Raw genomic sequence first — 18,592 nt, 5'->3', positions numbered from 1 at the left:
GCCGGACTGTCTCTTTTCCCTTTTATGAAAATCGGAACCAGGACTGCTTCTGTCCATGTTTTTGGATTTTTTTTCGATTTGTGGCAGTAATTAAAGAGTTCGCTAATCACGGCTGCTCATTCTTTCGAATGTCTTTTCAGATCTAAATTGGTCAGTCCGTCCGGGCCTGGTGCCTTTGATGATTTTAAATTAGTGATTACTCTGGTAATGTCAGCCACACTGGTTAGTTGGATCCATATCTCGTCATTCGAAGATAGTATCTTTGGTTCCGTAGTAGGTGGAAGGCGGTACAGTTCAGTGAAGTGCGTGATCCAGCTTTGTTGAGTAACAGCATTTGATAGTGAATGAGCCCTCTGGCGATTTATGCTTTTAAGTAGGGTCCAGAAGTGACTTGTATTCCTTGAGGTCCAGGTATTTAACATGGCTTCTGCGTCATTTTGGTACAAGACCCCTCGCTGATGTTTAAGCCATGCTTTGTAATGTTTCGCTCCGATGTAATAGGCGGTCCAAGATTCTTCGGTTTTGCTTCTGAGTGCGAGGCTTTTTAACTTTCTCAGTCCTCGCCGTTTCACCACCACCGTGTTGTCAAAAGTGTGGTTATGTTTTAAATGATTTTGATTCTTTCCAGTAAAGCTCACCTTGTGGAGAGACAGTAGGGACACATACTCGGGTCTCTTCTCCATCATGCCGCTGCTTGTAAGATCTTGTTTCCGGCGTAATGTGTCCTTAAAGGTTCTAATATTTTCAGAGGTTAGACAAAGCCGATTTTGTTGTTTGTTCGATTCGATGACAGACGAATAGTGTAGCTTTGCAGGGCACACGCCACCCCACAACATTCGTAGGAGATTATGGTCACTTTCGATGGTTTTCAGGACCTTAAAGGAGGTGAAATAAGGGATCAAGCCTTCAGTAATGAAGATGTAGTCCAAGGTGGCAAATGTTTCTAACCTCTCCCAAGTAGGGATCAGATTGACAGGATCTTGAAGCGTCGTCACGTTATGGAACTTTTTCGACTTCATTAGGTTAGACCACGCTAGGCCTCATTCGTCGACCCGCGGGCAAATCAATGGTACTGGACCATCTGCAGGCACCGCTCCACATTTTGCATTAAGATCTCCGCAAATTATGATGTTAGCCACTTCACGATCGACTGTGAGTTCGTCAATGGCATTAGCTACTAAGTTGCAGAAATCTTTAGTAGTTGTTCTCTCAGGGTTCCAGTACAGGTTGATTATGGCCAGCTCTGATGTTACCCATGAGTCTAGCTCCAGATCTTGATGACACCATGTGGTTAAGGTGGCCAGCATAACGTAGGCTTCCGTAATTTTTTCCTTCGGGATGATCCCTGAGCCCAAACAGATTGCAGTCAATAGGCCCGCTGATGGTCTTCCCAAAATTAACCTGGATGCTGGTCTAGGGATGGCTTATCCATTAGCCAGGTTTCTTGTAAACAAATCAGGTCAAATGTGCCTAAATTTACGTCACTGGATCGGGTTAGGTGGCGATATCCTCCTGTGTTCCATGATGCTATTAACAGTGCACTCTTATTGATTGGTGTTGTTGGTTTCTCTGCCTGCCAGGAGATATCTGTGGAACACTGGGCACGCTGCTATTTCTTCTGGTTACGGCTGAAGGTATCGTCGATCCACTTCCACGGTTTAATTGTGGCCGTTTCACTCCGTTCGGTATTAGAGATTGCTGAATCCACTCCCTTATTTTGTGTGTCATGTTTTCTTTCCGAAGATATTTTCGGGGTTTTGAATGTTGGGTACTTGTCGGTCACCCAATTTTTTGAATAATCCGAAGAATGCTCAGTCATCACCCTTTCACGCCTCCTTGGAGGATCTTGCCATCTATTATCTTTGTAATATACTTCATATCTTGATAGATCAGTAGGCTTCCTCGAAGACCCCCTCTTCTTCGTTCCTTGATCGAGTTCATCTATGCAGGGTTTCTGTAGCTGTTGTAATTTAAGCCCTAGGTGGTGGAGATCTTTTGATACTTCTGTAGAGATTTCGCTTATTGCCTTAGTTCTTATGTGTAGATATGCTTTAGCTCTATGTTCACGATGATAAGGCTCAATAAACTGGAAATCATCAGTTGTTAAGTGTCGAAGCTTGTTAACATTTCTCAATATTTTCAGTACCATCCTTCGGTTCAGTACCAAATAGCTTTTCTTCACTGAAATTTGCTCCAGTATGAAAAGTGACATTTCTGCCAATTTTAAGTTCTTCTTCAATTTGGCATCTTTGAATCTTGGAACCACATTGTATGATGGCACTCGGTGCCTGCCTGACCAATATTTTTGGTCAGATCTTATATCACTTCCCCGATTGGATCTGTGACTGGCTGCCTTTTCTGATTTTAGACTTTTTATTGCCTCTATGGCGATGCTGGGAGTGTTCGATCGAGGCCTCTGGTGATGGTCAGCTGGGCCTCTGTACCTTTGATTTTGTTCAATCTGGGGGGTCGTTAGCACCTGTTCTGCGGGAGCTATTTGAGAAAGCTTATGTTCAATCACTGACGTTCCTGATGGTGAAGGGATTGCTTCCAATGAGTCTTAGTCCTGCGACAGATTCATCAGGTTCGAGGTGATTTCAGAGTCGTCACTCCATTTGAGTGCACGTGATGGTTTAGACAGGAATCAGATATTGTCCGATGAGGGACTTTTCAATTCCTGTGGCTTTGTTTTCTTTTCCTCCCGACTGCTGTTACTTGGAACCAGTAGAACTTTCGTCGGCTTGTCCTGTGTGTATGTTGAGGAATTGGACAATTTTGGTTTCTTCGACTGCTCCGCACTCCCTATAGCCACTTTTGAGGTTCCAGGGTCCGGTATTAATGGAGAGGTCCTTTGTGGAATTTTTGAGAAGATAGGGGCCAAGTCCTTTTGTTTCCATCCCTCTATGGTCTGAGTGGACTTAGTACATGAAGATTTAACAGTTTGGGCCAGTTGGGCTCTTTTCTTGAGATCGTCTTCCAATCTGGTTATTTTTTCTTCCAAGTCCACCTGAGTCTTGTTTGCATTACGTTCTATGGCAGTTAAGTGGCTATCATTGTGGTGTTGTCTTTGAGGGCCTCATTTATTGACACATAGAGCTTTCCAAATGGATTTAATGCAATCGTAAATGCTGACATGATTGATAGTAAGTCCGCTTTCTTTGAGGGAGACTCTTTTTGTGGAGCACCTATAATTTCACTTAGCTGTCTACTTTTGGCCGGGGTGTTTGGTCCTTTATCATTTGAATGCTGAGGGGGTCTATCAGACTGTCTTTTCTCCGGCGGTATCGTGATTTCTTGGAAAGTAGGCGGGCCAGTCCCAGAATTGCTGCTGATGTTTCCTTGAATATGTGGTTGAGTCCATGCTTAATGGTCCTCAGCTTGAGCCGGTCTTGTAATATACTTTGCCCTATCCCATGCCGAAGCACATGGAATTGATGTGTTCACAGCTTCGGACATTAGCTCAGGGTCTACTCTTTCTTTTGTCTTTTCTAAATCGTCTGCTCTTGTAGACGATGCGGACTGGACACATGCTGTTGACTGGGGCAGAGTGTCACCTAAGGTTTCCAAACTCTCTGTCTCTATTCTGGAATCAGTATTTGACCCTGTCTGAGTTGGAAGTTTGGGGCTTGAAGTAAGCTCCCGTGTGATTTGATCTGTTTTTCGGGCTTTGTTCACCGGCGGAGGATCTTGGATGGCCTCCAAGATTTCTGCATCTGAGAGCTCAGGGTCTTGGTCCAATTTCCTTTTATGTTGCTTTAGGAAATATTCTTTCAAAGATGACGAGATCATAGGAGTTGGGAAACTTTTTAGGCGCACCTGGGTTCTGAGGCCTGCTTTCCGATGTTTCTTTGTAGGCATTTTATCTAGAGGGTTTTTTGGTTTGACACTTCCCTTAGTAGTCAGATTCTCTATAGCAGGGTTGAGTTTCCTTGTAGTACTGTCCCAAGTCCCTTTTCCCGTGGTCTGGTCATCATCTGGGCCTTCAAGGCGGTCTGCGGCCAGATTTGAAGTGGGGCCTGTAATAGGTGAGACATGGGGCCTCATTACAACCCTGGCATTAAGGGGTTAACGGCGCAGCAAAAGGTGGCGGCGCCGTTAACCCCTTAACGCCTGATTACGAGGTCCCTTTGCAGGTTGGCGATTTTAATGCCTGCTTTTTGCAGGCGTTAAAATCCAACCCGCAAAGGGACCTTGGTGCTAAGTACGGTGCCGCAATTTGCGACACCGTACTTAGCGCCTTCCCCATTCCAATTGAGCCCTATGGGGCAAAAATGGGAATGGGGAAGGGCCCATAGTGAATGGGGAATTACCACCCCGCCAACCTTGGAATGGGGCGGTAATTCCGCCATTCACCATGGCGGACCCCGGCATGGACCATGGTGCTAATAGCACAATGGTTTAGCGCCAGGGTCGTAATGAGGCCCATGGACTTGGCCCACAGCAGCCATAATCTGTTCTTCTCTCGTTCGTGGCTCTGAAATTAGATCCTGCTGGTTAATAGTCGCATCGTAACCTACTTCAAATACTGAGTCATCTTTGTCCCGCCTGTTTGGTGGGCTCACCTGCTCCTCGTTGTCTGTGTCCCACGCATCATTTGAGCTGATTCTTAAGGGTGTAGTTTTGGAGAGTGCCCGCTGTGGATGCCTTAACTGGCCTACAGGTGGCTTCTATATTGAATGAATTTGAGCAGCAGTTACAAATACAGTGCCGCGCGGCACCGCTGCCTGCTCAGCTGAGTCTGCTGGCCTGGCCTCTGTGATGGGTGAATGGGGGCCGGTCGCTGCTGGGAGATGTTCTTTTAAAAGGTCGGTGTTAGATGTTTGGTCCTGACTTGCCACCCCTGACCGTTTAGACCCCCGCCCAGACCGTCCTCTGACAGTCTCCAGCTGGGAGTCCCTTGTCGATACGGTGCAACGGCCGGGGGCTTGCGGCAGCATTAGTCTTGGAGACGAACTGGGGTTGCTAAGCACGACTCTTTCCGGTTTGTGGGCAGTTGCCTCCCCTGCTGAAGAAGTCTGGTCTGTGGCCATGCCTTCTTCTTCCGATAGCGCCTGTAGTATCACGAGCAGAGGAGACCCTTTGGGTCCGCGGAACTGCCGGATTACTGGTGGCTTCAGAATTTCCCTGAGTACTTAAAGTAGTCGGAGCTTTGCCTGCTTGCCGAGCCTTCCCTTCGCCGGCTTCTGTTTGTAATTTGCTACTTCGCAGGCATCGGCGCAGGTTCCCCATGGCCGTTGGGGAAGGTGGGGCCATGGGGGCAAATTAAAGGTGCAATTAAGTTAGGTGAATTGGGTGACAGTGGATGTATAGTGAATGTGCACAGTCCTTAAGGAAAACAGTGCGACGGAGGGGGTCCGCTTACCGTGCCTCCCGTCTCCCGTCTCCAGACACCAGACACACTGCTTCACACACCGCGCTGCGCTCCGCGCATGCGCGGTGTATAAGTAGGAAGGGCTAAAGTTTGTTGAGGATGAAAACAGGACTGCTGCAAAATCCTCGTAGTAAGCAGAGAGCAATTGGGCAGAAGTCTGTCCTCACGTCCTCAGCCAGACACACTGCTTCGCACTCCACGCATGCACGGTGTATGAGTAGGAAGGGCTAAAGTTCGTTGAAGATGAAAACAGGACTGCTGCAAAATCCTCGTAGTAAGCAGAGAGCAATTGGGCAGAGATCTGTCCTCACGTCCTCAGCCAGACACACTGCTTCGCACACTGCTATACTTTGTCTTTCCCTCCCTTTTAAATTGCTAGAATGCCATTTTGCTGCCACTTCATTTTGTGAGCTTAACTTGTCTGAAACTTATTGGGAGTGGTGTGGTGTATTTAAGATTGTGATTTTTAGACTGCTTATAATAGTGAAATGTCATACAACTGTTGAGTAAATAAATATATATTCTTTTACTTAGAAACCTTGAATGAGTGTTTGCCTGAATCATAGTAATTGCTGTCCTTTGTGTAACTATCTGATACTGCTCACTTACTCTTGAGATAAGTCTGGCTGCTCAGCCATCACTACCACTTTACTGTGTAGTACAGGCTTGTACCAAAGGTCAATTAGTACTGTCACTTGTAGTCTTAATTGTGTGTGGTGTTCCCAAAGGGTAGTGCATATAATTCTGCCTAATAAACTCAGCAGGTTCTGAGCTTGCTTAAACAACGCATCTAGGAATACCACTAGACAGGTTGCACTGCATAGCCAGGCAATTATAACAACAGCTGTAAACTGGTAATTCCTTCAGAGCCAATAATCTTCATTTGACACACACAGGCACATGATGCTCTCACTGATAATATATAAGTATATTTCATTATGTGTCACAGGTTTCCCCCCTTCTCACCTGTCTATGTTGCCTGATGTCCTCCTTTGGTGGAGTCTTCTTTCGTATGGTTCGGGACTTAAATAAGCCCGCTCGGCCGTCATCGGCTTCCAGATTACGTTCAGCTTCGATGTCCAGGATCACGGGAAACTCCAGGAGTATTCAAGAAGGTGTTGGGGGCACGCGGTAGCGGCACAGAGATTCCAGGAAGTAGAAAAGAGGGAAGAAGTCGGAAGAAGGGAATCCAGGGGCCAGGGGATAGCAAGTAGCACTAGAGAACGTTCAGAACACACGTCCGATCACAGCTAGTAGCAGCGTTGAGACGGGCAGGGCCGCGGGGGTGTGGCTTCTTTATAGAGGATGCTGCATAGGACGTGAAGACTGGTGAGCAGCGTGCTGAGCTTGCCGCCATGTTGGTAGCATTATGGAGTGTAAAGCCCGACGTGACAGGGACCAGGAAGCCCAGAAGGGGCGAGTTCGATGATTCATGACAGCATGCCTCCTCCGGAAATTCGTTCCACCGGGTTTGCCAGGGTGTATGAGATGGAACCTTCTGAGTAGCCTGGGGGTATTTAGATTTGAGATAGGTTCCCAAGTGCGTTCACTAGGGGGATATCCTTTCCACTCCACTAGGTACTGGAGTTTGCCACGTCTATATCTAGAATCGCAAATCCTGGAGACCTCATACTCCAGTTGGTCATTGATGATTACTGGTTTGGGCCGAAGGTTAGTTCGAGAGGTCTGAACATATGGCTTTATTAAGGACGTGTGAAAGACTGGGTGGATTTTCTTCCAGGAGTCTGGAGGCTTGAGTCGGTAGGCCACTGGGTTGATGATTTCCTTTATAAGGAATGGCCCATAATATAGAGGAGCCAATTTATTTGGTCGCAAATGCCGTGGTAGTAGTTTTGAAGACAGCCAAACCTTATCCCCTATTGTGTAGGAGGGGCTAGGTCTTCGTTTGGAATCCGCATACAGTTTGGTCTGTCTCCTGGCCTTTTCTAATTGTTCTTTGGCTTCTCTTTGAACATTAATGAGCATTTAAATCCAGGAACTGGTGTTGGATGAGGAAGATAGAGGGTAGAACCGAAGGGTGGAATCCTTGGCTACAGAAAAAAGGAATGGTCTTAATAGCAGAGTGGTCCGAATTATTATAGACGAATTCTGCCACTGATATTAAGAGGGACCAATCGTCCTGGACCTTGGTAGCGAAGGAACAGAGGTATTGTTCCAAGGTTTGGTTTACGCGCTCTGTGGCTCCGTTGGTTTACTTTACTTTACTCTTTACCTTATGCTTGTTACGCGCCGAAAGCCCGCAGGCATCAGGGCGTGGTGGAGCGCGACAAAGACTACTTGCATTTAGTATTACTCCGGTAGTTAGCTGAGAGTATAACTACGCTGGGTGAAAGGGAGCCAAGGTTATCCTCCGCTATTGAAAAAGTCTGGTTTTCAGTGCTTTTCTAAAACTGGCGTAGTTTTCTTGTTGTCTCAAATGCGCAGGGAGCTCATTCTAATATTTGATTGCCTTGAAGAGGAAGGACTTGCCCCTTCCCGTTGCCCGCTTGGCTTCTGGAATGTTTAGGAGGCCAGTATCTGCTGATTTTAGGCCTCTTCGGGGGACATACCAAGAAAAATGCTTCTTGAAGTAGGCTGGCGCCTTTCCGAATAGGCATCTGTGGACAATCGTCAGTGCTTTGAACTTGACTCTGTCCTCTATTCTGAGCCAATGTAGTTCCTTCCTGCTATCTGATATGTGGTCCCTTTGTTTTTTCTTTTTAATGATGCGAACTGCATCATTTTGCATAACTTGACATTTGGCTAACTCCTTTTTTGAGGCTCCTAATAACAGCGCATTTCCGTAGTCCAGGCGTGATAGCAAGATAGCTCTGGCTACCGAGGCTGCATTGATCTCGTTAATGTATGGTCTAATAGCTCTCAGGAGACGCAGGTAGTACAGGTTGTTTTTGTATAGGTAACTAACCTGTGCTCCTGATCCTAATGAGGCTTCAACCATCATGCCCAAGGTTTTTACCTTGGGTACCACTGGTATGACAGCATCTTTGATACGGAATGTCTTGTATTGAGGCTCCAACTTGGATCTGGCCTGATTGGATCTGAATATCATTAATTCCGTTTTCGTGTTGTTTAAGCACATCCAGTGACTCTGCATCCAGTTGTCAATGATATTATATATCTGGGGAGGGATGATATCCTGAGGAAAGAGCGTGTTGGATTCCTAGTATCTGGCAAAGATGTTTCCAAAACTGAGAAATGTATTGGGGCCCTATGCAGTCGGATTATGTGTTCCAGGAAAATTCCAGCAAGTTCTGACGAGGGTGGTAGTTTAAACAGAGGTGCAAATTGGGCCACATGGGTGAACAAATCAATGGTGACCATAATGGTTGTGTATCCCCTGGAAGGTGGTAACTCCACAATGAAGTCTGTTGCTATGAATTCCCAAGGCCTTGTTGGAAGTGGAGGTTGCTGCAATAAACCCGCTGGTCTCTTGTTGTCATGTTTGTTTTGATTACAGACAGAGCAGGCCTGGAAATACCTTTGTACATCATTTTTCACTCCAGGCCACCAAAATTGCCTTTGTATTAATCAGAGGGTATTGGTAATACCACAGTGCCCGGAGTAAAGATTATCGTGACAGAGATTTATTATCCTTTGCTGTAGTTTTTTTATTGGGATGACCAAGGCATTGTCTTTGAACAAGTAACAATCTTTGGTCTTCAGTTTCCACTGCTTCCTGTCCGAGATACCTTTCCAGAGTTCCGAGGATTGAGTCTGACTGCGGACTTCATCTAGGAGGCTGGTCGCCTGGGCTACAATTATTGTGTGGGGAAACATCTTGGGAAATGCTCGGTCATCAGGAGGTTCATAGTCAGGGCGCCGAGACAAGGCGTCAGCAATTACGTTTTGTGTTCCCGGAACATGGTGAATTTGGAACTGGTATTGAGCAAAGAAGAACGCCCAACGGGCCTGACAGCTGTTCTTGCATTCCAGGGCCTGCAACACTTGGAGATTTCGATGGTGCGTCCGAACCTGGACAGGATGTTTAGCTCCTAGACGTAAATGACGCCACTCGGTGAAGGCTTGGCGGATGGCTAGAAGTTCCTTTTCTAAGACTGAGTAATGAGTTTCACTGGAGGTCAAAGTCCGTGAAAGATAGGCAATAGGATGTTCCAGCCTGTCATCTAGTTCCTGTTTCAGAACTGCTCCAATGGCATAGTTAGAGGCATCTGTTTCCACTAAGAATGGTCGATTTATATCAGGTTGAACCAGGATGGGGGCTTGTGTAAATTCTGTTTTTAGGCGTTGGAAAGCCTTCTCCTGGGCTGGGGTCCATCGATAGGGAGTATCTGTTTTCAACAAGGAGATGATCGGTTGAACAATCTCGGAGAAGGATGGTATAAACTTCCGATAGAAATTGGCCAAGCCCAGGAAAGATTGGATCTGTTTTACGGAGGTCGGAGTTGGCCAGGATAGTATGGCTTTAACCTTGGATTGATCCATGCCTATGCCATCTGGGCTAAGGACAAATCCTAGATAGTGAACAGTGGAAACATGAAAAAGGCATTTCTCAGGTTTTGCTATATGCTTGTGTTCGCGTAGCCATTGTAACACTGATTTAACATGTTCTTCATGCTTCAGAGGATCCTTAGAGAATATCAAAATATCGTCCAAGTAGACGATGACGAAAAGAAATAGCATATCCGAAAACACCCGGTCAATGAAACGTTGGAAGATTGCCGGAGCATTAGAGAGTCCAAAGGGCATGACCAAGTATTCATAATGACCGAAGGGTGTTCTGAAGGCTGTCTTCCACTCGTCACCTTCTCTAATACGAATCAAGTGACAAGCACCCCTAAGATCCAATTTGGTGAATATTACGGCTCCTCTTACGGCTTCCAGGATATCGAGATCAAGGGTAATGGAAAACGATCCTTAAGGGTGCACTGATTAAGACCTCGATAATCAAGACAAGGTCTGAGTTCCTTGGTGTCTTTTTTAGGAACAAAGAATAATGAAGCTCCAGCCGGAGACTTGGATGGGCGTATGGTGCCATGTTTTAGGTTAGTATCTAGGTATTCACGAAGGGCCTTTTTCTCTGGTTCAGGCAGGATGAACATCCTTCCAAAGGGAATCACGGCTGAAGGTTCAGTCTCAATAGCACAGTCCTCAGGCCTTTGGGGTGGCAGGGCATAGACAATAGCAGAAGAGAACACATCGGCATATTCCTGGTAGGTTTTAAGAACCTGGATGATGTTGGAGACCATAAGAGGATCTTGCTGAGTTGTTGCATGTTCTTCTGATGTTGTCGGTGAAGGATCCTGGAGCAGGCAATGGGATATACAAAATTCGGAACCTAAGAACAGGGAACCAGCTGTCCAATTGATGTATGGGTTGTGTTTTTAGCAGATTTTATGATGTCAAACTTTATCCTTTCTTGGTGATGGTTTATAGCAAGCTCGATTTCCTTAGTCTGAAGGGTTATGGGTCCAGAAGAAAGAGGTCTTCCATCAATTACTTCTACAGGTTGCTGGACGTTCCGGGATTCGTAAGGAATATGGTGTTTAAGGACCCATTCCTGATCTATGAATATTCCCATGGCCCCACAGTCCACTAGCGCCAGAATGGGGTAGGATTCCTTCTTAGATGACGATAGAAAGGCCTGTAAGACTACCAGGGAGTTTTGTCCAGGAGAGTTCAAGGATGGTATAGATGTGGAGCCTGCATCACTCTCCCGAAACTGAGCTCCATCTAGGATCGGGAGCTAGCATTTCCCAAACGCCGTGGAGGGGCTAAGGGACATTCTAAGGGACATTCTCTGACTAAATGCTTGTCCGAGGCACAGTACATGCATAAGCCAGTATGGATCCATCTCAGCCTTTCTTGGGGGTTATGGGTCCACGGAAGGCCCCTAGCTGCATGGGTTCGGGTTCATTTTGTAGGAGCAGGCGAATCTTCGGATTTTGAAGGGCTTGCAAGAGGATTTTTTTGGATGGTTGACATGGTCTTCCTTTTCTCTGCCTTTCTTTCCTCAATTCGGAAATCAATTTGTAGAGCAAGATTCATAAGTGTCAGGTAAGAACTAGGACGTGCTACCCTGGCTAATTCATCCTTAACATCTTCATTTAGCCCTCTTCGAAAGTGGGTGAAGCAAGCTTCAGAAGGCCAACCCGCCTCTTTAGCCAATTGCTTGAATCGAGTTACGTAGGTGAGCATGTCCTGAGAGCCTTGCTGGAAATCGAGTAAACGTTCTTGAGCACTAAAGACCTGTTCTGGGCGGTCAAACATAGTTTTTAGTAATTAATCCATCATAATCATCCAAAAGAGAATCTCCAGTGTTAACTAATGGTGTGGCCCAGGCTAAGGCATTCCCGGAAAGGTGAGAAATAATAAAGCCACTTTAGCTCTGGGGGTGGAAAAATAATAAGGTGTAAAGCTAAAGTGGACCAAACAAGAATCCAGGAATCCTCGGAGGGTTTTTGCACAGCTGTCATATTTGTCAACAATGCCGCACAACAGCACGCTGTCCTTTGAGGCAGAGTCGCGTGAGAGTACCAATCGTTTCAGCGCGGCGTTCTCCGCTTTCAAGTTCTGTACTTCGGTCGATAGTTCTTGCATGCCACGCATAAGATCCTGGATGGCCGCCTCCATGTCTGTATCAACTTCGGTCAGGTGGCGTCTCAATCTGTCACAAGTTTCCCCCCTTCTCACCTGTCTATTTTGCCTGATGTCCTCCTTTGGTGGAGTCTTCTTTTGTATGGTTCGGGACTTAAATAAGCCCCCGTCCTCGGCCGTCCTCGGCCGTCCTCGGCTTCCAGATTACGTCCAGCTTCGATGCCCAGGATCACGGCAAACTCCAGGAGTATTCAAGAAGGTGTTGGGGGCACGCAGAAGCGGAACAGAGATTCCGGGAAGTAGAAAAGAGGGAAGAAGTCGGAAGAAGGGAATACAGAGGCCAGGGGATAGCAAGTAGCACTAGAGAAGGTTCGGAACACACGTCCGATCACAGCTAGTAGCAGCGTTGAGACGCGCAGGGCCGCGGGGGTGTGGCTTCTTTATAGAGGACACTGCGTAGGACGTGAAGACTGGTGAGCAGCGTGCTGAGCTTGCCGCCATGTTGGTAGTATTATGGAGTGTAAGGCCCGACGTGACAGGGACCAGGAAGCCCAGAAGGGGCAAGTTCGATGGTTCATGACATTGGGCCTCATTCCGAGTACGGCGCTAACCAATGGCGCTATTAACGCCTTGGTTGACGCCGTACCCGGACCGGCAGCGCCTTGGTGGTTGGCGGAATTACCGCCCCATTCCAAGGTTGGCGGGGCGGTAATTCCCCAATCCCCATTTACCCTTCCCCATTCCCATTCTTGCCCCATAGGGCATAATGGGAGTGGGGAAGGCGTCAATTACGCCACCGTAAATTACGGTGGCGTAATTAACATCAAGGTCCCTTAGCGCCATGGTATTTAACGCCTGCTAAAAGCAGGTGTTAAGAGCACCATGGCGCTAAGGGAACTCGGAGTATGGCGGTAAGGGATTACCACCACCGCTCTCGTTAGCGGTGGCCGCTATCCCTTACCGCCATACTCGGAATGAGGCCCATTATGATTGCAAGGACATATTATTTAACATTCAATCCTATCTTAATATGTTCTTAATATTGAAGAGGGGCATACACTCTTCTGTGTGTTGCCGAATAATTCTCACATACTTTTTATGCACACCATGGCTTTATATCATAGATTGTGAAGGATTTTTTCATACAAGAATCTTATCTTGCAAATGCAAAACAACTCTAAGCACACCACGTTCCTACCCGTGATCCCACCAGGGTGAATAGAAAAATGGACTATGTTGATCCTTGGAAGACCTGATCAACAGCCTCACAGTCTACAAAGCTACCTCTGAAGAATTTTCCCTGTCATTGCTCTAAAAGCCATCACAGGTGAGACACTCTCACCAGCCAAGTCATGTGCTCCATCAATGCCATCACAAGGCCCCGGCACTAAAGGGGCTAGATTCACCCTTCACTGACGAAGCCCACACTTGACACAGACGACGGCAGTAAATTTGTTTTCATTTTGCACCTACCTTTCATTGGAAAGGTTCAGAAAAAATGCAATGAACCATTGCACTGATCTCCCAGCACCTCCTTCTACATGAGCCGCGCTCCAACATCTCACCACTAAGCAACAGCATACCCCCACCCATCCAGGTCATGTGCCACAGTCATCACTTCCTGGATCCAGAGCTCACTGTTTTCTTCCACTTCCTGGATGCCACTGACATGGTCAGACAATATCATTCTTAATATCCTTGCCACCTGTGTCAGATTCAACACATGATCCTGCTCTGGATTGGCACATAGATCGCAGGCTCCAGCTGCATGAGATGGTCCTCCCATTTCCATGTAAACTGTGGAGTTGTTGGGATGCAAGTCCAACGCCCAGAAAACAAAGGAGAGAACGTACAAACTAAGAAAGCTCCTATAGCATGGAGAAGCAGCCATAATAGTGCCAGCATTTTTTGTCATTATGTGCGACATGTTTGTCACGTGCAAGCTGCATTTAGTCCAGACACACTGAAGAACGTACCTCTGGGTGTAGGCCCGAGTGGCATAATGGTAATTTGCTAGTGAGCAGTAGCTGAACAGGATTGTGGCACCTGCCTGCTCAGGAGTTGTGGCAAATACTGTCTTGTATTGAAGAAAGATTTTTTTATTCAATTACAAGGAGTAAGTCAGTGCAAGACCTTCGGTTATATTAGCTACAGTTTTGGCAGGTTGAATCAGGCCACATTAGAAGTTGTAGCTTTTGGTTGCCGTAGATGACTGGGCCGTGGTTATAACTTTGGTTTTCACTAGTGAGTTAGATTTCATTCCTTCTCCCTCCAGCCAGAGCAGAAATGGCGTCATTGACCTTGGAGGTGGTGTGAAATGTAGCACAGTGATTTGTCGATGTTGTTGGGGCTAGCAGTATCCCGGGCTACGAACAAGGACATTATAACAGTTTTGTGTTTCAGACATTGGCTTACCACCTTAGTGGCGAGAGACATATCTTGGTGAGAAGAGGGTAGTGTTGAGCTGTGGCCAGAAGGCTTGAACCAGTTGTGGTTATAGTGCCCTAAGTGACAAATGGTTACTCAATTGGAACTGCTGTTAGCCCATAAATTAGAAAACTTCATTTTCAAAGAGTGGCATCTTAGTGGTCTTTTTTATGAGGGCAGCTGTTATTACAGGATATAGGGAAGGATGTGTACTAGAATGGCAACATGTTCTACAAATTGGAGTCGCAATATGAGCTGTCAATTGTAGAGCCACAAGAGTGAGAGCCATCAGGGGGCGCCAGATTTCTGGTCACATGGGATCATGATTATGTATTAATTTCAGTTATCACACTGTCTACACCTCACCATCTGATTGGTCAATTCTATGGGTCAAGCTCACCATGAGATACTCGGGATGGGTCAACCAATGGGGAAGGGGTATCGCTGCAACAACTGTACACAAAACATTGTGCCAATGGGGATAGAGAATGTTTGCTGTCTCAGACATTAGGTCATTGATAGATGGGTTGTATTTGTTTAGTCACAGGGTAGATTTCAGCAAATAGGGACAACCAATATATGTATTTCCTTAGGGGACTAATGACGTTAACCAAGGAGATGTTAGGGATGTACCTGTGCTTTGTAACTGTAGCAACTGTTGCAACTTATTGCTTGTGATGTTTCCTTTACATAGTGCCACTTAATGTGAGTGTTTTGAATTAAGCTTGCTTTGTTCCCGGCTGAAATTGCATGTAATGAAAAAGTGTTTTTCTTGCAATTTGTGCACTCTTTATTGCTCCTTGGATTGTTTTTGCCCGTTTGGGTTTTTGGGCCATCTGTACAGCCTCCTGCGGGGCACCATCCTTTCATTAGTCAGTGTTAGTCTCTAACTGAGCACCTGGGAGAACGTCGGCCACCAGCACATGGAGATAGAGCAAATAGGCCAAAAATGTGCAGGATCGATATTAACTTAATCTGTGTTGATGACATATATTGATAGAAACACAGCCTCTAGATGCTAGGTACCTAACTTACATTTCTCAGCAGCTCTGCCAAAACCAATCACGTCTAGGATTAGGTTATTGAAATATATGTCTCCTTCGGTCACCAGCTCAATACCAGCACTAACCCACTAAGATACCATATATTGGGACCTTGCCTTCAAGGCTCACGTGTCTAAGAAAGCCCAAACAGCCTGTGACTGTCTCACTCGTCTTCACAAAACGGAGTCCTCCAACATGGTATAGACTTTATATTTATCCTCCAGGCCTTTGTCATCTCCTTCATGGATAGTGGCAATGCCCGCCCTGCAAGTGTCTGCTTAAAGCCATGTAAGCTTGCCGCAGCCAATCCCACCGAAGCTTAAAAGAAACCGCATCACATCATGCCCAGCATAAAGGAGCTGATCTGCCATCTTGTGAAAGCTGCATCAAGTTCAACTCAGCGTCCATGTTCTGTAAGGCAATGACAACCTAGAGACCTCATTACATGGGAGAGAAACTCTCCATCTTCAGAATGTATGAAAAGCACCAGCAATCAAACTTAGCCATAGAAATTCACACAGCAACAGTAGATGGATGTATTTAACCTAGGATATGTATCTCAACTCACCTGTGGGTAGTGTAGGGCTCCTGTTATCCTGGCCATAGGGACAGTTAAGGATGTTAATGCTTCCCCAATGATTCCAGCAAGCGGTGGACGCATCGGGCATCTGTATCCGGGAACTGGCGCCTTCTTTCCCGAGAGTAGATCCAAGGTCCCCCGCACAGCTTTCATCTCAGACAAGCAGGAATCAAAGATCCGGAAACCCAGGGTGATGTTTGGTAAAAGATCTGTCCTTTCGTTTATTTCCTTTATGGCAAAGACCATGGCCAGGATTGTCCGATAATATCCAATGTACAACCTACAATGTCATAAAGAAGATATACAGTATTTTCTGAAGTGAACATTTAATTTCTTTAAATATTTAAAGCTTGATTTGTAATTTTGAAATAGAAATTAAATGCTAGAATGCAGAGTACAATGTTGTTCTTTGTAAATCACACATATTTTGCCTCAACAACCAAGCAAGGACAACAATATTACTACCACAACATTATTGCATTAGTGATAAATGCAACAGATTAAGAACCTTTAACAACAAACAGCCACAAACATACAGGGAAAAAATAAAATTATAAAATTCAAACACAACATAATATTTAAACCACAACATCATAAGGCCCATCAATTAATTCAGAGCTATCCACACAGATCATTAAATGATAACCATACATCCTCATACAAATCAGATTGTTTTCTCTTTGTGTACATTATTTTCTGCTAGTTGGACAGTACAAGCACTTCATTCAACCAAGCTTCAGTCAGAGGTTTCTTTCTGGTTTTCCACACCTTTGAGATCTGTTTGTGAGCTATTTTAAATGCTCTAACAATCCACATCTCTCTTCCATATTTGATATTCAATGTGTACCCTCCCTCTCCAAGAGCTGTATAACATGCTAAGGACATCTAGTAATATTGATCTTCGTCACTAAATGTATTCGGTCGAGAACTTTGATCCAAAAATCACAAAATGTGGAACAATCCCACAACATATGCAGCAACGTCCCTCTCTCCCTTTCACAACCCCCCATAGGTCGATGTCCAGTAGATCCAATGAATTCACCTGTCTGTGGTCCAATGTGATGCGCCCAAATGTTTCGGACGTATTAGGCACAAGTTGAGACCAATTTTCATTAGGGTTCCTCGTCGAGGTGCTTCTTCCCATTTTTTTTTAGGTGTGCGCAATGTTTTTTGTGTCTTGAGTTGGAGGAGCTGGCCCATTGGACTTACAGGAAAAAAAGAAAAAGATTATTTTTGGAAGTGTCGACGAGAGCACCACAAAATGGAGGAGGCACACCAGATAACCCGGGCAGTGTCTGTCGCCCAGCCTCCCCCCTCTAGGGAGAAGGGTGAGATGCTGCACTCAGCACGGCAAAAGGCGGGCAAAGCCCGCGAATCTAAGAAGCGCGGCAAACCCCAAGGAAAGCCCGCGAAGGGCAGACAATAGAAAAGGGGAGGGATCTCCCTCTTTATAAACAGGCCGGAGCTGCAAGGGAAGCAGCATCCAGACTCATCGCCCGAGAATTTTCGCCCGAAGGAGCTTTTCGTTTTGGACCTGCATTTCGTTTGAGGACACCGCTTAAACCGAACTCGGAGAAAGCAGGAGAGGATTCCCGGGACACCTCGCAGCTGCAAAGAAGCACAGCGGCGAAGGGGAGAAGATGCGATGCTCCGGCAGGAGTCGGGGCAAGCAGAGAGCCGGGTCATCGTACAGGAGCGCAACGGTCTCATGACACCAGCGGCGTCTCACGGAAAGGAACCCAAAACACCCGCCAGCAGCAGCACCGGAGGTGGCGGCAGCAGGGACATCGCGGCCACGCCGTAGAGCGCACCGGTGTTGGCATCGGCAGCAGGAACTGCGCTGTGAGGCCGGGGAACCTCACAGGAGGGAACGCACAACGGCCGCCTTCAGCAGCGCCGGGAGGCCGAGTAAGGAAGTCACGGCAATGCCAGAGAGAGCAACGGTCCTTACAGCTGGAAGGGAGCTACACTGTGAGGAATGGGCTCAACACGGGAAGGAGCGTGCAGCGGCTGCCACCCGGGTTGGGACAAAAAATACTAACCACTTCAGTCGAGGGTGCAGAGCTCAATAGAAGGAAGCGGTCACCAGGCAAGGAGCTGCGCCGCTCATTTTACAGAGTGGTATTCAGGGGCACCGAAGAACACTGGAACGTAGTGGGGACTGCAGCACGAACACCAGGGCATGCGCTGGGCAACGGGGTAGGGGTATCTTTGCACAATCTAACCCAGAAGGGTCAGGCAAGCTTCACCTGCAACAGCCCTTCACAAGACAATCATCAACAGGCATGGATCTAGCTGCCTTTATCACTATGGCCAAACTGGTGGTGGCCAAACATGGCTCCGATTGGATGGAGGAGCTGGCCACACAGCCGGAGGAGGAGCAGGAACATCCAGGGACAAGCGAGTGCCCGGAATACCCATTGATGTTCCAAAATGAGGAGGAGGTGCAGGAACTCGAAGGAGAAGGGTGTGAGGAGGATGAAGAAGAGCCAATGGGAAAAAGGAAGAGAGTGATGATTCAAAGGGCCGTGGCGAGCAAGGAGCAGGCGGCCAAGAACAAGAAAGTTAATGTGGCTGGGGCAAGAAGCAAGGGAA

At 46.7% G+C, this 18,592-nt stretch overlaps 1 protein-coding gene across 1 annotated transcript in view; it reads right to left on the bottom strand.

The window, feature by feature from the left end:
* LOC138528228 (extracellular calcium-sensing receptor-like) overlaps positions 1–17,785 on the bottom strand; it is a 121,922-nt gene extending 104,137 nt beyond the window's left edge. The window contains exons 1-2 of the mRNA XM_069639684.1: positions 17,727–17,785; positions 15,986–16,277 (exon numbers count right to left, since the gene is read on the bottom strand). Coding sequence (XP_069495785.1) covers positions 15,986–16,277; positions 17,727–17,785 — 351 coding nt within the window. The remainder of the gene's footprint in view (positions 1–15,985; positions 16,278–17,726) is intronic.
* Positions 17,786–18,592: the final 807 nt, after the last annotated feature.

Source organism: Ambystoma mexicanum, chromosome 7q (genome assembly GCF_040938575.1).
Source record: "Ambystoma mexicanum isolate Mex_15411 chromosome 7q, UKY_AmexF1_1, whole genome shotgun sequence".
NCBI classification, from domain to species: domain Eukaryota; kingdom Metazoa; phylum Chordata; class Amphibia; order Caudata; family Ambystomatidae; genus Ambystoma; species Ambystoma mexicanum.
This window is presented reverse-complemented; position numbering and strand designations above follow the sequence as displayed.